This window comes from Bufo gargarizans, chromosome 3 (genome assembly GCF_014858855.1).
Source record: "Bufo gargarizans isolate SCDJY-AF-19 chromosome 3, ASM1485885v1, whole genome shotgun sequence".
Classification (NCBI taxonomy): Eukaryota; Metazoa; Chordata; class Amphibia; order Anura; family Bufonidae; genus Bufo; species Bufo gargarizans.
Window position 1 is genome coordinate 402328770 of NC_058082.1, and position 22579 is coordinate 402351348.

Sequence of the window (22579 nt, forward strand, 5' to 3'; positions counted from 1 at the left end):
ACCACAGGTCCTGAAGCAAGAACAGGAGACCGGCAGCTGCGCGATCAATAGGTGGAGGTGAGTTAATTTTTTATTTATTTTTTTAACCCTCATTGGCACTTCCCACTGCGCCACCAATGTTTGAGTGCGGGCCCCTCCCAGTATAATAATGTATATTATACTGGGGGGGGAGGGGCGCACTCAATGTATATTATACTGGGGGGGGGGGGTGGCCGCACTCAATGTATATTATACTGGGGGGGGCGCACTAAATGTATATTATACTGGGGGGGCACTCTCAATGTTTATTATACTGTGAGGGGCCCGCACTCAATGTATATTATACTGAGGGGGAGGGGCGCACTCAATGTATATTATACTGGGGGGGGTGGCCGCACTCAATGTATATTATACTGGGGGGGGCGCACTCAATGTATATTATACTGGGGGGGGGCGCACTAAATGTATATTATACTGGGGGGGCGCACTCAATGTATATTATACTGGGGGGGGCGCACTAAATGTATATTATACTGGGGGGGGCGCACTAAATGTATATTATACTGGGGGGGGCCGCACTCAATGTTTATTATACTGGGGGGGGGGGCGGGACCTCACATACGGCTCCATGTGGATGACTCATCCACATGAACGAGCACGCAAGGACTGAGCTCTCGGGGTGAGTCATGAGGAGGCGTGGCCAGCCTTCACTCAACTACAGGAGCCGAACCAGGAAGTTATCAGGACATCTACTGCTGGTAAGATGAAAAAAGCAAAGTGGGACAACCCCTTTAAGGACACATGACGTGTGTAGTTCCGATCACTACGTGTGTAGTGATCGGATCAAGGTGCCTGCTCAAACCATTGAGCAGGCACCCTGGGACAATGCGCGGGGGGGTCCCGTGACAGAAGTATTGGAATGCATTGTAAAGGGGATTAGACCCCCAAAAGTTGAAGTCCGAAAGTGGGACAAAAAATAAAGTGAAAAAAAAAAGTTTTCCCCAATAATTTTTTAGTTTCAAGTAAAACTAAACAAAAACGTCATTTTCCCCAAATAAAGTAAAAAAAAAAATTTGTTTTAAAGAAGCTGTTATTGTGTAAAACTTAAGTAAATAAAAAAAAAAGTATACATATTAGGTATCGCCACGTCCGTATCGACCGGCTCTATAAACATATCACATGACCTAACCCCTCAGATGAACACCATAAAAAATAAAAACTGCTGAATAAACAATTTTTTTTTGGTCACCTTACATCACAAAAAGTACAACCGCAAGCGATCAAAAAGGCGTATGCCCACCAAAATAGTACCAATCTAACCGTCACCTCATCCTGCAAAAAATTAGCCCCTACCTAAGACAATCGCCCAAAAACAAAAAAAAAACTATGGCTCAGAATATAGAGACACTAAAACATAATTTATTTTTGTTTTAAAAAAAGCTGTTGTGTAAAACTTAAGTAAATTTAAAAAGTATACATATTAGGTATCGCTGCGTCCGTAATAACCTGCTCTATAAAAATATCACATGACCTAACCCCTCAGGTGAACACCGTAAAAAAATAAAAACAGTGTAAAAAAGCAATTTTTTGTCACCTTGCATCACAAAAAGTGTAATAGCAAGCGATCAAAAAGTCATACATATCCTAAAATAGTGCCAATCAAACCGTCATCTCATCCCGCAAAAATCATACCCTACCCAAGATAATCGCCAAAATACTATGGTTCTCAGACTATGGAAACACAAAAACATGATTTTTATTTTTTTTGTTTTAAAAATGAAATCATTGTGTAAAACTTACATAAATAGAAAAATAGTATACATATTAGGTATTGCCGTGTCCGTGACAACCTGGTCTATAAAAATACCACATGATCTAACCTATCAGATGAATGTTGTAAATAACAAAAAATAAAAACTGTGCCAAAACAGCTATTTATTGTTACCAAAAATCATATGTACCCTAAACTAGTACCAACAAAACTGCCACCCTATCCCATAGTTTCTAAAATGGGGTAACTTTTTTGGAGTTTCTACTCTAGGGGTGCATCAGGGGGTCTTCAAATGGGACATGGTGTCAAAAAACCTGTCCAGAAAAATCTGCCTTCGAAAAACTGTATGGCATTCCTTTCCTTCTGTGCCCTCCCGTGTGCCGGTACAGCAGTTTGCGACCACATATGGGGTGTTTCTGTAAGCTACAGAATCAGAGCCATGAATATTGAGTTTTGTTTGGCTGTTAACCCTTGCTTAGGTAACTGGGAAAAAATTAAGATGGAAAATCTGCCAAAAAAGTGAAATTTTGAAATTGTATCTCTATTTTCCATCAATTCTTGTGGAACACCTAAAGGGTTAACAAAGTTTATAAAATCCGTTTTGAATACTTTGAGGGGTGTAGTTTCTAGAATGCGGTCATTTTTGGGTGATTTCTATTATGTAAGCCTCACAAAGTGACTTCAGACCTGAACTGGTCCTTAAAAAATGGGTTTTTGCAAATTTCTGAAGAATTTGAAGATTTGCTTCTAAACTTCTAAGCCTTGTAACGTCCCCATAAATAATACAATAAAATGTAATTCCCAAAATGATCCAAACATGAAGTAGACATATGGGGAATGTAAATTAATAATAATTTTTAGAGGTATTACTATGTATTATAGAAGTGGAGAAATTAAAACTCGGAAATTTGCAAATTTTTGGTAAATTTTGTATTTTTTTTACTCCATTTTACCAGTGTCCTGGAGTACTATATGTGACGAAAAAACGATCTCAATAACTTTAAAACGCTTTGACTTATCCAAGCTATCACCACATTTGGTCAGATTTTCAAAAAAATGGCCTGGTCCTTAAAGGGAATCTGTCACCGGGATTTTGTGTATAGAGCTAAGGACATGGGTTGCTAGATGGCCACTAGCACATCCGCAATACCCAGTCCCCATAGCTCTGTGTGCTTTTATTGTGTAAAAAAAACTGATTTGATACATATGCAAATTAACCTGAGATGAGTCAGAGCTTGAAAATATGACTCTTCTCGGGTCACACAAGTAAGATATGACTCTTATGTTAATTTGCATATGTATTAAATCGTTTTTTTTGCACAAAAAAAGCACACTGGGTATTGCGGATGTGCTAGCGGCCATCTAGCAACCCATGGCCTCAGCTCTATACCCAAAATCCAGGTGACAGCTTCCCTTTAAGGGGTAAATTCAGCCCGATCTCTAAGGGGTTAAACTTGTCTTAAAGAGGAACTTTCATCTGTTTAACCCTAGTCTAATTAAGGTCTTACCTTATAGGGCGGCCCCCACGGATGTCATCGCCCTTTTTTTTATTATTATTTTTATATTATAATCAGCTGACTTGGTTATACTAGGTGGAGACTGGAGCGGTTCTCTTCTCCCTGGCTGTGAGCACATTAAATCAGAGAACACCGCTTATAGCCAGTGTGATGACATCAGTAAGACCCTAATTAGACTAGGGCTAAACAGATGAAAGGTCCTCTTTAAAGGGAACCTGTCACCGGGATTTTGTGTATAGAGCTGAGGACACGGGTTGCTAGATGGCCGCTAGCACATCCGCAATACCCAGTCCCCATAGCTCTGTGTGCTTTTATTGTGTAAAAAACCAGATTTGATACATATGCAAATTAACCTGAGATGAGTCCTGTATGTGAGATAAGTCAGGGACAGGACTCATTTCAGGTTAATTTGCATATGTATCAAATCAGGTTTTTTACACAATAAAAGCACACAGAGCTATGGGGACTGGGTATTGCGGATGTGCTAGCGGCCATCTAGCAGCCCATGTCCTCAGCTCTATACCCAAAATCCCGGTGACAGGTTCCCTTTAAACTGCGCCAGATTTATCGCAGTAGTGGATGTTGGATGATAACTCTGTCACAACTTTAGAACTGTTTAGTCTTAACATCTGTAGGTTGAGCTTTTGGATCAACTGTGGTGCCCTACATGATTACTGATAGCAGAACATTACATGGGTTTACTTTCTTTCGGCTTATTGATTCTTATTGATTGATATATGCATTTTTATACTATTTTTAAAATAAGCATATGCATTTTATGTGCTCCTCTTATAACAGATCTTTGAGAGAATCTTGTTTATCTGGGCCATCCGGCACCCTGCAAGTGGATATGTCCAGGGAATAAACGATCTGGTCACCCCATTCTTTGTGGTATTTTTGTCTGAGCACGTTGGTGAGGCTATGTTAATTATCTTTCTCATGCTTGTATGTTTTGTGTTAAAGGTTATGCACTCCTTTGGGCCATTTATATTGTATTATGGGCTAAAAAAATAAATATATATTTCTCGCCCAGTTTCCTTGGGGGACACAGAAGACCTTGGGTATAGCTCATCTCCATAGGAGGCGTGACACTAAGTGAAAACTGTTAAGCCCCTCCTCCATCAGCTATACCCTCAGCCTGGAGAGAGAGACTGCCAGTTTTTTGCTTAGTGTCCAAGGAGGCAAGACACTCCCTGCTCTGCAGGGCTCTTTTCTCCTTGTTTTAAATTTTGATTTTTACTTTTTTCTTTTCTTTTTGTTCCAGATCATCAGGGACAACAGAGACGCACTAGACCTCTCTGTTTCTCCCGGGGTCGAGCTGCGCCAGTGCCGGTCATCCGCACTGCTGCCTCCCCCACAGAAGGCAAGGTGGATCAGGGCAGCCCAGCTCCCCTACATCCCGCCAGCACAAGGGTCGCCCGCACGCCAAGTCCCTCTTCCAGCGTCCTGCCACTACGGTGCCAGTAGCTGAAGGGGCGACCCTGCTGGAACGGACCGAGGGTGAAGACGGCTATGGTGAGAGATTGGCTTCTCCCCCCTCACCCCTCACCCCACCCCGGTCTCCTGCGTGCCTGACTCCCATACTGACAGGGCCTCTGGACCCTTTTGTCCCTGCTAGCCCTAGGCTGGCCCCTGGCTGCCACAGGGCGACATTTTGCTCCCATAGGACATGGCACCCTTCTTCCTGCAAGAAGAATGCCTGGGGAGCTGCAGACCTAGCTGCCCCTGACGTAGGGGTTAGGCAGGATTCCCACCCTCACAGACCCGGTCTCAGGGTCCCCCTCCCTCTTACCGGCCACTGCTTCAGGGCCACAGGGCCCGCGCCTTGCTGCCCCTGGTCCATCACGGGCTCCGGTCCGGTCAGCACTACTATTCCGGTGCGGCCGGGCGCCGCAAAAGATTTTAGGTTCCGCGGCTCCCGCGGCGGTCCGCCATTCCAGGCCTCCTTACTTCCGGCAGGCGGGGTGGGCTCCCGCGGCCAGCGAGCCACCATTCCAGTCCTGTCTCTCCGGCCGGCCGGGTGGGCTCCCGCGCCGGCGAACCGCCATTCCGGGCCCCTATCTCTTCTGGCCGGCGGGGTGGGCTCCCGCGGCCGGCATTGGGCTATGCCCAGCAGGTGGCGGTCGGCGGGGCTCCGCTACTTGGTCCCAGGCTTCGGCCTGCTGTGCCGTAATCCCGACCGGCCCGCGGGGTGGGCTCCCGCGGCCGGTTTGAAGCGCCGTTCCGCCCCAGGTCCCGGCGGTATGACGGGCCGGGGGCCGCAATTTAGCCCCCGGCTTCGCGGCCTACTAGGCCGCAATCTTCCGGTCTCTGGTGGAGGGGGCGGGAACTTCTCCAGGCGCGAATTTTCCCGCCTGGAGGTTCCTCCGCCCCCAGGGGATCGCACGCCGCCCTCCAGGCCGGATCCCTGTTAACCCTTTGGGTGCAGGCCGGCTCCCAAAATTGGGTCTGTATAGTTGGCCCCCATTTTTTTCTCAGGGCCCCTATATGGTGGCTCCCCTTTAGCCTCAGAGGCTGAGTTGAAAGAAGAAAAAAAAAAAAAAAATAAATGAAATAAAAATAATAGATCATGATTTCTATTGGGCTGCGCTTGACGCTGCAGCCTCATCAGTAATGCTGCATGTCTGCATGACCTCCTTCCACAGGCGGCATGGTGTTGCGCTCCCAGCCTGCGTCGCTGCTAGGGCATTTCCCCTTTTAGGCGGTTTTCTTGCCTCTTCCAGGATACGGCGCTGGCCAAGTGCATTCGGCCCTCTGTAGGCAGCATTCATCGTCTCTCCAGTTATGGTGCCTGCCATGTGCATTCCCCCCCCCCCTCCTAGGCGGGCTACTGCACTCTCCCTGGCTGGCCATGTGCATGACCCCCATCTTGGGCGGAATGCTGCACCTTCACCGGATACGGTGCTGGCCTTCTGCACGACCCCCTTCCATAGGTGGAACGCTGCACTCTCTGGATTTGCTGCCGGCCATGTGCGTGACCCCCTTCCGTGGGCGGAACGCTGCACTCACTGGATTCGCTGCCGGCCATGTGCGTGACCCCCTTCCTGGGCGGAACGCAGCACTCTCACTGGATCTGATGCCGATCATGTGCATCCCCCCTTTTTTTAGGCGGGATACTGCACTTTCACCGGATACGGTACTGGCTGTGTGCACGACCCCCTTCCAGGCGGCGCTGATGTGCTATGATGTACTTATGTACTATGTTATTATGCTGCACTCTCGCTGATGTGCTATGATGTACTTATGTACTATGTTATTGTGCTGCACTCTCACTGATTGCGCTGCCGGCCTTTTCTTAGGCGGTATGCTGCACTCTCATTGGATTCCCTGCCGGCCTTAGGTATGCCTCCTTCCCTCAGACAGCATACATACATCCCTCTGTCTTTGGGTGTTTCCTCGCAGGTACGTTGCTGGCCACGTGCATGTACCCCATACATGGCAGGGTGCTTGCACTCTCGCTGGATCCGCTGTCGGCCATGGGCATGACTCCTCTTCCGTAGGCAGTGTACGCACTCTTGCTGGATTCGCTGCCAGCCAGGGGCATGCCTTCCTTCCTCAGGCGACATGCACGCGTTCTTAGTGACTGTGGTTGTCTCTCGCCAGTACGTTGCTGGCCATGTGTATGACTCCCATGCATGGCGGTGTGCTCGCACTCTCCCTGGAGGAGATGCTGGCCATGTGCTTTACCCCCTTTTTCTGGGCGGTGTGCTACACTCACCGGATACATTGCTGGCCATGAGAATGGCCCTCTATCATGGGTGGAACGCTTGCACTTCCATTGGATACGGTGCTGGCCTTGTGCGTGACCACTTCTCACTTCAAGGGCAGAATTTGGCACGCTCCTGGGATTCACGGCTGTCCTTATGTGGCTGGGCTGGACTTGTACATGTCCCCATTCATTGGCAGAGTAGTTACTCTCTCGCTGAGTTCAGTGTTGGGTGTATTATTGCACACTCATTTAATGCTAGGATACCCTGTGCATGTTCCCCTTTCACTAGATGGACCTCCTGCATTCCTGCTGGTTTATAGGGTATGTCCTGCTTCTCTGAAGTAGGTTCGGCCTTAGGCATCACTCCCTTTTGGGACCGGTCTTTGCACTCTTGCCAACTGTAGTTGGCCAGGTACAATTTCCCCCCTTTCGGGGTGGACTGATTGCGTTCCGTCGCATGCTATACTGGTTTTGTGCATAACTCCCTTTCAGGTTGCACTTTGCGATTCCGTACATGCTGTGGCGCTCTGGGACGAGCCCCCCTTTTTTCTAGGTGGGTTGGCCTTCTCGCTGCTTGCGGGCTGCTCGTTCGTATGCCTCACCTGCTTCCTGCGGCATACCTTTGTTTCTTGGGAGCCGATGCTTGCCGCCAGCCTTGCACTCGTCCCTAGGGAGTTCCTTCTGTCCTCTTGACCGGACAGGCTCTATTTCTCTCTGCTGCACCGAGCTGGGTGGTGCTCATTCATTTAGTTGGCCTTTCATTCCAGGGAGTGTTCGTGGGTCCTAGATGCATGCCCTTTGCGTCCTTCTGCAGCATTGCTTCCCTGCGCTAGTGGTCCCATGGTCGAGAGTGCTGTTGTCTGCGGGGCCTCTCGAATTCTTCATTGGCGCTGTCAGGACTGCGGTTCCCTTGCCTGCCGCAATTTCCTCCTCTTCGGATGCAGTGTGGTATGAGTCCTTCCTCTTGGCGCCTCTACGCTTTCTGTCTGATCTGCTGCCGGGTTCGGGCTGCTCTTCTCGGGACGGTCACCCAACTTCTCTTGGGTGCTGGATTACCCAGGTCCGGAGGACCTCCGCCTTGGGTTCTTCAAGGTATTCGCCTTCTGCGAGGCGGTGGACCGGGCGTCTCACAGTGTAGTGGGTTCTGTTTTTGAGCTGTCTTATGGCTTCCCTGTTGCCCACTCCTCCTCCTTTCGGTTGGAGGGTGTTATGTCGGCCTCTGTCTCGACTGCCTCTTTTCGCCGGCTTTGTTTGGCTCCCGCTCTATACAGATCACTCCGATGTGGCTTCCCACAAGACTACGGAGGCTGTGTTTTCACTGTCCTCCCCTCTGGGGTGAGCCTGGTTGTTCCTGTGGATGGTTCCGGTGTTCCTTTTGGCCTCGTACTGTCTCCCTTGTTCGCGCTGGCTGTATTAGCTGTGTGCTTATTTACCGAGTCTACCGCGTTCTGTCCTCCCGCTGGGTGCAGATTGCGTGGCCCGTTCTAAGACGATGGTCCTGATGTAGACTTACCTTCTCGGTAACTTGGGGGGACTACCTTTTCGGTTCAGATTGTCCTTTGAACCCACACAGGGGCTGTTCAACGTGGTTACATCAGCATGGTCTTTAGCCTGCCTTCTCCTGGCGTCTGGCGGATCCTTTTGGGTCTTTGCATCTGTCCTTCTGCTCCCCATTCGGGTGGATGCGGGTCAACGTTGTTCGGGGCCGACGGGGCTAGTTTTGTCGGCCCTTCTGCCCGTGTTACTGGTCTGCGCCTGTTCTCATTGGGTTTCGCCTGCTTGCCAGGCGACTCCAGCGGGTTCACTGCTGTCCACTCCTGGCTGTGTCTCGTCCAGGTTCTGTCGTAAGATTTAGGGTTTTTTGTCTGGGGTTCTGTGGAAAGCTGTGCATTCCCCACTCTGAAGTTCTTTCCCCATGGTTCTGTCTTTTGGTTGAGGTGTCAAGTGTCGGCGCTGTTCTTCCTCTTCCAGCGTTCCCGACCCTCTGGGCCTGCCAAGACCTTCTTCCTCGGAGTGGCTCTTTGGTTCCTCTGTGCTGTCCTTCGGTACCGCCCTGGGGACTATATCCAGAGCTCTCGGCGCTCCAATCTTGCCCTTGGAGCTGTTACAGGAGTTCACTCTATCCTTCTGTCCTGTACGGTTGTGTTCCGTATCAGTCGTGTCTCTGACGGGTGCCGGCATGGCCCCTTTTTTTGTTATGAGTTTTCTGTCCTTTCCAGGACAGGGCTGTTCTGCATCTCGTTTCTTCCTTCCTTCCTTCCTTCTGAAGGTGGTGTTGCCTTCGCTTCAACACCTCACCTATTTGGACGTTGTTTGGGCCTGGCCGTTGTTTACTTGGAGATCTCCGACTCTTGCAGTCGTTCGGCCTCTTGGGTTTCCAGGAGGTCTGTGCATAGGGTTGGCAGACTCCAGGGTGGTTTTCCTCCGCTTGATCAGGTTGGCTATTGCTGAGGTTACCGCACCTAGGGCAGGATTCTGTCTTTGGTGTCACCGTTCCTTTCACCAGAGCGGTCGGTGCCTCCTGGGCCGGAGGCATTGGGCTTCGGCCGTGCATTTGGGCACGGTGGCCACAGGTCTGCCTTGCACGCCTTTCTGAGTTCTACAGGGTGCATACTCTGACTTTGGCAGATGCTGCCTTACTCCGCCTGGGTTTGCAGGCGGCGGTTCATTGATGCCTTTCGGGTGCTTCGCCTTGGTGTTGTGGTCCCTCCCCCTTTTGGACTGCTTTTGAACGTCCCAAGGTCTTCTGTGTCCCCCAAGGAAACTGGGCGAGAAAACGAGATTTTTGTATAACTTACCAGTAAAATCTCTTTCTCGCTCTTTCCTTGGGGGACACAGCACCCACCCATTAATTGTTTTTTCTCTGTGCGTTTTCCGAGTTTTTGTTACCCGTTGGGTAGTTGGCTTGTTGGTTCCTTGTTGGACTTTGCCTTTTCTCACTGCTTGGACACGCAACTGGCAGTCTCTCTCTCCAGGCTGAGGGTATAGCTGATGGAGGAGGGGCTTAACAGTTTTCACTTAGTGTCACGCCTCCTATGGAGATGAGCTATACCCAAGGTCTTCTGTGTCCCCCAAGGAAAGAGCGAGAAAGAGATTTTACTGGTAAGTTATACAAAAATCTCGTTTTCCTCATTTCCCTGGTTCTCTTCTGGCCTTTTGTTTACATGCAATAACAACAATCTCAGGTCATGTGACCCTCAGTCAAATCTGATAAACCAGGCACTGCAGATAAAGTGAGTTTAATTGTAAAGTTGTTAGATTTGCCTAGTTAGGAACATAGAACAAAAAAAATAACTCGGACAACCCCTTTAACCTTCTGCCGTCACACTAACGCCGAAAGGCGTCAATGCTGCGGCGCTGCCAGGTCACACTAACGCCGATTGGCGTCATCTCGCGTGAGCCGAGATTTCCTGTGAACGCGCGCACACAGGCGCGCGCGCTCACAGGAACGGAAGGTAAGCGAGTGGATCTCCAGCCTGCCAGCGGCGATCGCTCGCTGGCAGGCTGGAGATCCGAATTTTTTAACCCCTAACAGGTATATTAGACGCTGTTTTCATAACAGCGTCTAATATACCTCCTACCTGGTCCTCTGGTGGTCCCTTTTGTTAGGATCGACCACCAGAGGACTCAGGTAGGTCAGTACAGTCGCACCAAAAACTACACTACACCCCCCCCCCCCCGTCACTTATTAACCCCTTATAAACCCCTGATCACCCCATATAAACTCCCTGATCACCCCCCTGTCATTGATCACCGCCCTGTCATTGATCACCCCCCCTGTCAGGCTCCGTTCAGACGTCCGTATGATTTTTACGGATCCACGGATACATGGATCGGATCCGCAAAAAGCATACGGACGTCTGAATGGAGCCTTACAGGGGGTGATCAATGACAGGCGGGTGATCACCCATATACACTCCCTGATCACCCCCCTGTCATTGATAACCCCCCTGTAAGGCTCCATTCAGACGTCCGCATGCGTTTTGTGGATCCGATCCATGGATCCGTAAAAAATCATGCGGATGTCTGAATGGAGCCTTACAGGGGGGGTGATCAGTGACAGGGGGGTGATTACCCTGATCACCCCCTGTCATTGATAACCCCCCTGTAAGGCTCCATTCAGACGTCAGCATGCGTTTTGTGGATCCGATCCATGTATCCATGGATCCGTAAAAAATCATGCGGATGTCTGAATGGAGCCTTACAGGGGGGGTGATCAGTGACAGGGGGGTGATCACCCTGATTACCCTGATCACCCCCTGTCATTGATAACCCCCCTGTAAGGCTCCATTCAGACGTCAGCATGCGTTTTGTGCATCCGATCCATGGATCCGTAAAAAATCATGCGGATGTCTGAATGGAGCCTTACAGGGGGGTGATCAATGACAGGGGGGTGATCAATGACAGGCGGGTGATCACCCATATACACTCCCTGATCACCCCCTGTCATTGATCACCCCCCCTGTAAGGCTCCATTCAGACATCCGCATGATTTTTTACGGATCCATGGATACATGGATCGGATCCACAAAACACATGCGGATGTCTGAATGGAGCCTTACAGGGGGGGTGATCAGTGACAGGGGGGTGATCACCCTGATTACCCTGATCACCCCCTGTCATTGATAACCCCCCTGTAAGGCTCCATTCAGACGTCCGCATGCGTTTTGTGGATCCGATCCATGTATCCATGGATCCGTAAAAAATCATGCGGATGTCTGAATGGAGCCTTACAGGGGGGGTGATCAGTGACAGGGGGGTGATTACCCTGATCACCCCCTGTCATTGATAACCCCCCTGTAAGGCTCCATTCAGACGTCCGCATGCGTTCTGTGGATCCGATACATGTATCCATGGATCCGTAAAAAATCATGCGGATGTCTGAATGGAGCTTTACAGGGGGGGTGATCAGTGACAGGGGGGTGATCACCCTGATTACCCTGATCACCCCCTGTCATTGATAACCCCCCTGTAAGGCTCCATTCAGACGTCCGCATGCGTTTTGTGGATCCGATCCATGTATCCATGGATCCGTAAAAAATCATGCGGATGTCTGAATGGAGCCTTACAGGGGGGGTGATCAGTGACAGGGGGGTGATCACCCTGATTACCCTGATCACCCCCTGTCATTGATAACCCCCCTGTAAGGCTCCATTCAGACGTCCGCATGCGTTCTGTGGATCCGATCCATGTATCCATGGATCCGTAAAAAATCATGCGGATGTCTGAATGGAGCTTTACAGGGGGGGTGATCAGTGACAGGGGGGTGATCACCCTGATTACCCTGATCACCCCCTGTCATTGATAACCCCCCTGTAAGGCTCCATTCAGACGTCCGCATGCGTTCTGTGGATCCGATACATGTATCCATGGATCCGTAAAAAATCATGCGGATGTCTGAATGGAGCCTTACAGGGGGGGTGATCAGTGACAGGGGGGTGATCAGGGAGTCTATATGGGTGATCACCCCCCTGTCATTGATAACCCCCCTGTAAGGCTCCATTCAGACGTCCGCATGCGTTCTGTGGATCCGATCCATGTATCCATGGATCCGTAAAAAATCATGCGGATGTCTGAATGGAGCCTTACAGGGGGGGTGATCAGTGACAGGGGGGTGATCACCCTGATTACCCTGATCACCCCCTGTCATTGATAACCCCCCTGTAAGGCTCCATTCAGACGTCCGCATGCGTTTTGTGGATCCGATCCATGTATCCATGGATCCGTAAAAAATCATGCGGATGTCTGAATGGAGCCTTACAGGGGGGGTGATCAGTGACAGGGGGGTGATCACCCTGATTACCCTGATCACCCCCTGTCATTGATAACCCCCCTGTAAGGCTCCATTCAGACGTCCGCATGCGTTCTGTGGATCCGATCCATGTATCCATGGATCCGTAAAAAATCATGCGGATGTCTGAATGGAGCTTTACAGGGGGGGTGATCAGTGACAGGGGGGTGATCACCCTGATTACCCTGATCACCCCCTGTCATTGATAACCCCCCTGTAAGGCTCCATTCAGACGTCCGCATGCGTTCTGTGGATCCGATACATGTATCCATGGATCCGTAAAAAATCATGCGGATGTCTGAATGGAGCCTTACAGGGGGGGTGATCAGTGACAGGGGGGTGATCAGGGAGTCTATATGGGTGATCACCCCCCTGTCATTGATCACCCCCCTGTCATTGATCACCCCCCCCCCCCCCCCCCCCCCTGGTAAGGCTCCATTCAGACATTTTTTTTGGCACAAGTTAGCGGAAATTTTTTGTTTGTTTTTGTTTTTTCTTACAAAGTCTCATATTCCACTAACTTGTGTCAAAAAATAAAATCTCACATGGACGCACCATACCCCTCACGGAATCCAAATGCGTAAACATTTTTAGACATTTATATTCCAGACTTCTTCTCACGCTTTAGGGCCCCTAAAAAGCCAGGGCAGTATAAATACCCCACATGTGACCCCATTTCGGAAAGAAGACACCCCAAGGTATTCCGTGAGGGGCATATTGAGTCCATGAAAGATTGAAATTTTTGTCCTAAGTTAGCGGAAAGTGAGACTTTGTGAGGAAAAAAACAAAAAAAAATCAATATCCGCTAACTTATGCAAAAAAAATAATAATTCTAGGAACTCGCCAGGCCCCTCATTGAATACCTTGGGGTGTCTTCTTTCCAAAGTGGGGTCACATGTGGGGTATTTATACTGCCCTGGCTTTTTAGGGGCCCGAAAGTGTGAGAAGAAGTCTGGGATCCAAATGTCTAAAAATGCCCTCCTAAAAGGAATTTGGGCCCCTTTGCGCATCTAGGCTGCAAAAAAGTGTCACACATGTGGTATCGCCGTACTCAGGAGAAGTTGGGGAATGTGTTTTGGGGTGTCATTTTACATATACCCATGCTGGGTGACAAAAATATCTTGGTCAAATGCCAACTTTGTATAAAAAAATGGGAAAAGTTGTCTTTTGCCAAGATATTTCTCTCACCCAGCATGGGTATATGTAAAATGACACCCCAAAACACATTCCCCAACTTCTCCTGAGTACGGCGATACCACATGTGTGACACTTTTTTGCAGCCTAGATGCGCAAAGGGGCCCAAATTCCTTTTAGGAGGGCATTTTTAGACATTTGGATCCCAGACTTCTTCTCACACTTTCGGGCCCCTAAAAAGCCAGGGCAGTATAAATACCCCACATGTGACCCCACTTTGGAAAGAAGACACCCCAAGGTATTCAATGAGGGGCCTGGCGAGTTCCTAGAATTATTATTTTTTTTGCATAAGTTAGCGGATATTGATTTTTTTTTGTTTTTTTCCTCACAAAGTCTCACTTTCCGCTAACTTAGGACAAAAATTTCAATCTTTCATGGACTCAATATGCCCCTCACGGAATACCTTGGGGTGTCTTCTTTCCGAAATGGGGTCACATGTGGGGTATTTATACTGCCCTGGCTTTTTAGGGGCCCGAAAGTGTGAGAAGAAGTCTGGGATCCAAATGTCTAAAAATGCCCTCCTAAAAGGAATTTGGGCCCCTTTGCGCATCTAGGCTGCAAAAAAGTGTCACACATGTGGTATCGCCGTACTCAGGAGAAGTTGGGGAATGTGTTTTGGGGTGTCATTTTACATATACCCATGCTGGGTGAGAGAAATATCTTGGCAAAAGACAACTTTTCCCATTTTTTTATACAAAGTTGGCATTTGACCAAGATATTTTTGTCACCCAGCATGGGTATATGTAAAATGACACCCCAAAACACATTCCCCAACTTCTCCTGAGTACGGCGATACCAGATGTGTGACACTTTTTTGCAGCCAAGGTGGGCAAAGGGGCACATATTCCAAAGTGCACCTTTCGGATTTCACCGGTCATTTTTTACACATTTTGATTGCAAAGTTCTTCTCACACATTTGGGCCCCTAAATTGCCAGGGCAGTATAACTACCCCACAAGTGACCCCATTTTGGAAAGAAGACACCCCAAGGTATTCCGTGAGGGGCACGGCGAGTTCCTAGAATTTTTTATTTTTTGTCACAAGTTAGCGGAAAATGATGATTTTTCTTTTTTTTTCTTTTTTCCTTACAAAGTCTCATATTCCACTAACTTGCGACAAAAAATAAAAAATTCTAGGAACTCGCCATGCCCCTCACGGAATACCTTGGGGTGTCTTCTTTCCAAAATTGGGTCACTTGTGGCGTAGTTATACTGCCCTGGCAATTTAGGGGCCCAAATGTGTGAGAAGTACCTTGCAATCAAAATGTGTAAAAAATGGCCTGCAAAATCTGAAAGGTGCACTTTGGAATATGTGCCCCTTTGCCCACCTTGGCTGCAAAAAAGTGTCACACATCTGGTATCGCCGTACTCAGGAGAAGTTGGGGAATGTGTTTTGGGGTGTCATTTTACATATACCCATGCTGGGTGAGAGAAATATCTTGGCAAAAGACAACTTTTCCCATTTTTTTATACAAAGTTGGCATTTGACCAAGATATTTTTGTCACCCAGCATGGGTATATGTAAAATGACACCCCAAAACACATTCCCCAACTTCTCCTGAGTACGGCGATACCAGATGTGTGACACTTTTTTGCAGCCAAGGTGGGCAAAGGGGCACATATTCCAAAGTGCACCTTTCGGATTTCACCGGTCATTTTTTACACATTTTGATTGCAAAGTTCTTCTCACACATTTGGGCCCCTAAATTGCCAGGGCAGTATAACTACCCCACAAGTGACCCCATTTTGGAAAGAAGACACCCCAAGGTATTCCGTGAGGGGCATGGCGAGTTCCTAGAATTTTTTATTTTTTGTCGCAAGTTAGTGGAATATGAGACTTTGTAAGAAAAAAAATAAAAATAAAAATCATCATCATTTTCCGCTAACTTGTGACAAAAAATAAAAAGTTCTATGAACTCACTATGCCCATCAGCGAATACCTTAGGGTGTCTACTTTCCGAAATGGGGTCATTTGTGGGGTTTTTCTACTGTTTGGGCATTGTAGAACCTCAGGAAACATGACAGGTGCTCAGAAAGTCAGAGCTGTTTCAAAAAGCGGAAATTCACATTTTTGTACCATAGTTTGCAAATGCTATAACTTTTACCCAAACCATTTTTTTTTTTTGCCCAAACATTTTTTTTTTATCAAAGACATGTAGAACAATAAATTTGGCGAAAAATGTATATATGGATGTCGTTTTTTTTGCAAAATTTTACAGCTGAAAGTGAAAAATGTCATTTTTTTGCAAAAAAATCGTTAAATTTCGATTAATAACAAAAAAAGTAAAAATGTCAGCGGCAATAAAATACCACCAAATGAAAGCTCCATTAGTGAGAAGAAAAGGAGGTAAAATTCATTTGGGTGGTAAGTTGCATGACCGTGCAATAAACCGCTAAAGTTGTGGAGTGCCGATTTGTAAAAAAGGGCCTGGTCACTAGGGGGGTATAAACCTGTGGTCCTTAAGTGGTTAAAAGCTTTGCACAGTTTTTCTCCTGCAGTTTTCATGTGTTAATTCCTAGCAAGCTGCTCAGTCCTGTTTTCTGACCGCTCAGTCTTCAGCCCTTTGTGTTCTGAACACTTATTCTGATCAAGTCAAATATGATTCTGTCAAACCGAGCTTTTAGACATCTGGTGACCAAGCCGTCGGAGGCATCAAGCAGCTGCTATTTATTGTGATTAGGGATGAGACATCCAAAGTCAATTCACATATAACTTTGTTTCAATACTGTACGGAGCGAGCGCTCCATACAGTATTAGAATGTATTGGCTCCTGCAGGTAAGCTGCAGGAGAAATGGTACAACATTTTTAATAAAAGCCAATTGCAAAAGTTTTTTAGCCAATAATACAGCCAATACAATGTAAAAATGACCCACCAGAGAAGCCAAACAGCGCAAATAAGGGTTTTTCCAAGATTCATATGTTGATGACCTATTCCTAGGATAGGTTATCAGTGGGGTCAAACTTCCAGACCCCTGCTGGTCAGCTGTTTGTAGATGGCGATCCAATGAGCACTACAGCCTCTTCCTAGGCCAGTGATGTCACGTTCATCTATCACATGGCCTATGTGCAGCTCATTCTCATTTTAGTGAATGGGCCCGAGCTTCATTACCAAGCACAGGCACTGTGGCCTCTACAAAGGGCTGATCAGCAGGATTACCAGGGGTCGGACCCCCACTGATGAAATATTGAGCAAAGTTCATCAATATAGGAGTCGTGAAAAAAAACCTTTCATAAACATCTATTAATGTTTGTAGCTCAAAAACATGTAAAGTCAATAATACAAAATGGCTCCAGGGGTCCCCATGGCCTTTATCATAGCCTATAAATAAACTATTGTATGAGCACTGTGGCCTCTGCAAAGGGCTGATCAGCAGGATTACCAGGGGTCGGACCCCCACTGATGAAATATTGAGCAAAGTTCATCAATATAGGAGTCGTGAAAAAAAACCTTTCATAAACATCTATTAATGTTTGTAGCTCAAAAACATGTAAAGTCAATAATACAAAATGGCTCCAGGGGTCCCCATGGCCTTTATCATAGCCTATAAATAAACTATTGTATGATTTTTAAATCAGTGCGTAAATCGAGCACTTCTTCTCCAAGTGTACAGTTTTATGTTTATTCTGCACTAACTTGTAGATCTTTTTGCTCATGATTTTAGAAGATGATGTTGAAAACTTTGATGTCAGTACGTTGTTGCCAGAAACATTGAAGAACATTGAAGCAGATAGTTTCTGGTCAATGAGTAAACTGCTAGATGGCATTCAGGTATGTTAGACTATGTATGGTCCATACAATCAGTGCCGTATTACTGAAATCACAATAGCAATCCATTACTGCTGTCTCGTTACATACTGTATGATTTATCATGAAATAACATAGTATAGCATGTAGCGGAGCTCTGTGTGTACAGGTCCGAACTTCCCATCTCTACTTCCACTGACTGGCCGCCCGATACTGCTGAAGACGTGCGCGTTCACGTTTTGCAGCATAGGCCGGCCGCTGGATAGGTTAGGATGTGGTGCGCAGGCTCGGCCGGCGAGATGTGGCCGTATCCATTGGATACCAGCATAAACACAGGGAGTGAAAGGAGCATTTTTATGCCGAATGTTATGTTTTTTTAAATTACATGTATAATAAGAAATGTTCAGTGGGGGGCAATGATTTAATGTAACCCTATTTAATGAAGTGGGAATACCCCTTTAAGCAGAGCTGCTCCAAAGAGAAGGGATGGGACACTACCTGCCTGGGCTCGTATTGCAGTTATAGCAGCGGGGCTCCTGCCTTACAAAATTGATTACATCCATATATAAATTAATTTTTTAAAGATTTTTTACCTTTTTATAATTAAAATATTAAGATCCAAGTAGAGGAAGATATAATGGGATGTATTACTGCTTTCTGGGCTTGACAATATCAGTAAACAAAAATAGTTCTGCTGACACAGACTCGGGCATATGCGACAAAGGCACTCCTAATGTATATCAGCTCCATTTAAAGGGGTTGTCTCACCTCATCAAATGGCCCTTATGCTGCTTAAAACATTAATACAAATTACTTACTAATGTAATCCAATTGTCCAAATTGCCCTTTTGTCAGTGTTTATTCTATTTTCCACCCCATTATAGATTGTTGTCAGGGGTTACGGCCACCATTGCAAAACGGCACCGGTCGGGCCACGCTTGCTCACTGTGGAAAATTGATCCGGCCTCTCTGGTGGCCGGGATAGCGGAAGTGCATGTGCTGTAGCCCTGGAGCTGTTGTATACAGCTGTTTCACTGATGTCCTCATATCAGCGCCTGCTCAGGAACGCGCTTGCAGAGGCGAACTGTGCTACGATGATGACATCACCTCTTGCCTGTGTGAGCGCGTTCCCCATCAATCAAGCTCCTAGCCAATGCCCCCGTACACGGCAGGAAGTTCAGCAGCAGCCCTGAACTTGCAAGGTGAGACAACCCCTTTAAGTCTATGGATATTGTATACTGGGAGCATCTTCTGGTGTATACACGCGCAGTGGGACAGATTTACTGATATTGTCTCAACTGAGACAGTGTCACGGATGGTGTTGCAGAAAACTAGAAGACACAAATTAAGATCCGACTGACTTGATCCAAAACTAAGGAACAAGAGGGTAAGCCCTGTAACACCCCTAGCACTCTCCCTTACTGCTCAGCCTATGCAAAAATCTCTATGGTAGATAATTGCATACCCTCGTTCCTCGACTGTATGACACCTGAACACCATAAAATAGTGAGGGGACACGACCACCGGCTCCCTACACTAAATGCGGAGGGAGTCAGGGTCACCTAGGATCAAGACCACAGGAAAACAGAAATAAAGGAACAGACTTATCTTGTGGATGCAGCAGAAGCAGCTTCTAGCATCAGCACATCTATTAGCAGTGATTGCCTCCCTATACATCTCCTCCCCATACTGCCTCACCTTGCGGTTTATACAACTTCCTGGACTGTTTTTGGAGCATGATGTCTACATCTAAACCAAGCCCTTTCCCACAAAGCCACATTCCTTTACACTACGCCATGGCCTCTTGTCGAAAGAGTTGCTTAACCACTTCAACCCCCCTAGCTGAAACACCCTTAATGACCAGGCCACTTTTTACACTTCTGCACTACACTACTTTCACCGTTTATTGCTCGGTCATGCAACTTACCACCCAAATGAATTTTACCTCCTTTTCTTCTCACTAATAGAGCTCTCATTTGGTGGTATTTTTATGCTGTGGAAATTTTTTACTTTTTTTGTTATTAATCGAAATTTAACGATTTTTTTCAAAAAAATGAAATTTTTCAGTTGTAAAATGTTGCAAAAAAAACGACATCCATATATACTCTTTTCACAAAATTTATTGTTCTACATGTCTGATAAAAAAAAAAATGGTTTGGGTAAAAGTTATAGCGTTTACAAACTATGGTACAAAAATGTGAATTTCCGCTTTTTGAAGCAGCTCTGACTTTCTGAGCACCTGTCATGTTTCCTGAGGTTCTACAATGCCCAGACAGTACAAACACCCCACAAATGACCCCATTTCGGACAGTAGACACCCTAAGGTATTCACTGATGGGCATAGTGAGTTCATAGAACTTTTTCTTTTTTGTCACAAGTTAGCGGAAAATGATGATTTATTTTTTTATTTTTATTTTTCTTACAAAGTCTCATATTCCACTAACTTGTGACAAAAAATAAAAACTTTCATGAACTCACTATGCCCATCACGAAATACCTTGGGGTATCTTCTTTCCAAAATGGGGTCACTTGTGGGTTAGTTATACTGCCCTGGCATTTTAGGGGCCCAAATGCGTGAGAAGTAGTTTGAAATCAAAATCTGTGAAATCCGAAAGGTGCTCTTTGGAATGTGTGCCCCTTTGCCCACCTAGGCTGCAAAAAAAGTGTCACACATTTGGTATCGCCGTACTCAGGAGAAGTTAGGGAATGTGTTTTGGGGTGTCATTTTACATATACCCATGCTGGGTGAGAGAAATATCTTGGCAAAAGACAACTTTTCCCATTTTTTTATACAAAGTTGGCATTTGACCAAGATATTTCTCTCACCCAGCATGGGTATATGTAAAATGACACCCCAAAACACATTCCCCAACTTCTCCTGAGTACGGCGATACCACACGTGTGACACTTTTTTGCAGCCTAGATGCGCAAAGCGGCCCAAATTCCTTTTAGGAGGGCATTTTTAGACATTTGGATCCCAGACTTCTTCTCACGCTTTCGGGCCCCTAAAATGCCAGGGCAGTATAAATACCCCACATGTGACCCCATTTTGGAAAGAAGACACCCCAAGGTATTCAATGAGGGGCATGGCGAGTTCATAGAAATAATTTTTTTTTGGGCACAACTTAGCGGAAATTGATTTCTTTGTTTTTGGTTTTTTCTCACAAAGTCTCCCTTTCTGCTAACTTGGGACAAAAATTTCAATCTTTCATGGACTCAATATGCCCCTCACGGAATACCTTGGGGTGTCTACTTTACGAAATGGGGTCACATGTGGGGTATTTATACTGCCCTGGCATTTTAGGGGCCCTAAAGTGTGAGAAGAAGTCTGGAATATAAATGTCAAAAAAAAATTACGCATTTGGATTCCGTGAGGGGTATGGTGAGTTCATGTGAGATTTTATTTTTTGACACAAGTTAGTGGAATATGAGACTTTGTAAGAAAAAAAAAATATATAAATTCCGCTAACTTGGGCCAAAAAAATGTCTGAATGGAGCCTTACAGGGGGGTGATCAATGACAGGGGGGTGATCACCCATATAGACTCCCTGAGTGATCACCCCCCCTGTCATTGATCACCCCCTGTAAGGCTCCATTCAGACGTCCGTATGTGTTTTGCGGATCCGATCCATGTATCAGTGGATCCGTAAAAATCATACGTACGTCTGAATGGAGCGTTACAGGGGGGTGATCAATGACAGGGGGGTGATCAGGGAGTCTATATGGGTAATCACCCCCCTGTCATTGATCACCCCCCTGTAAGGCTCCATTCAGACGTCCGTATGTGTTTTGCGGGTCCGATCCATGTATCTCTGGATCCGTAAAAATGGTGTTTGGTGTAGTGGTGTTTGGTGCTACTTATTACTGAGCTGCCTGTGTCCTCTGGTCGATCCAACCAGAGGACCAGGTAGCAGGTATATTAGACGCTGTTATCAAAACCTAATATACCTGTTAGGGGTTAAAAAAATCGCATCTCCAGCCTGCCAGCGAACGATCGCCGCTGGCAGGCTGGAGATCCACTCGCTTACCTTCCGATCCTGTGTGCGCGCGTTCACAGGAAATCTTGCGTCTCGTGAGATGACGCGTATATGCGTGACTGTGCGCAGAGCTGCCGCCTCCGGAACGCGATCCTGCGTTAGGCGGTCTGGAGGCGGTTAAAGAGGACCTGTCACCCCTCCTGACATGCCTGTTTTTGATATCTCAATGCATTCCCCATGTAATAACAATTCTGGAACATCTATTATGGCTCTATGATGTGTCATTCCTTTATTATTTCTACTAGAAGTTATGAATGAATTGATATTAGCCTTCCGTAAGGGCACAGAGGGGAGGTAACCCCCCCCCCCCCCCCAACTGGTTACCTCCCCTCTGTGCCCTTACGGAAGGCTAATATCAATTCATTCATAACTTTGCACAGTCACTGTTTGGATAGAGTCAGACTGTGCAGGTACACCCCCCTAACTGGTTACCTCCTCTATGTACCCTTAATGAAGGCTAATGGCAATTAATTTATAACTTCTAGTAGAAATAATAAAGGAATGGCACAACATAGAGCCATAATAATAGATGTTCCAGAACTGTTATTACATGGGGAATGTATGAAGCTATAAAAACAGGCATGTCAGGAGTGGTTAGAGGCCCTCTTTAAAGTGTAGAAAATGTCTAACACAGTTGATAAATGTGATGCAGATTAGATAAAGCAGTTTTTTGGCACACATTCAACCGGAATTCTGACACATTTTGAATAGTAAATATCCCCCAGTTTGAACATGGCTTTAAGGGTTAATCGCCTTTATGATGTTATGTACAGACCCAACAGAGTGTCCAACCCCACAGTCGTGATCATATTTTCCTGATCCCCATCGCTGCCCCA

At 46.7% G+C, this 22579-nt stretch overlaps 1 protein-coding gene across 1 annotated transcript in view; it reads left to right on the plus strand.

Annotated features, from left to right (window-relative positions):
- Positions 1-22579, plus strand: part of TBC1D22B (TBC1 domain family member 22B) — a 90301-nt gene that overhangs the window by 37349 nt on the left and 30373 nt on the right. The window contains exons 8-9 of the mRNA XM_044288325.1: positions 4066-4180; positions 17624-17730. Coding sequence (XP_044144260.1) covers positions 4066-4180; positions 17624-17730 — 222 coding nt within the window. The remainder of the gene's footprint in view (positions 1-4065; positions 4181-17623; positions 17731-22579) is intronic.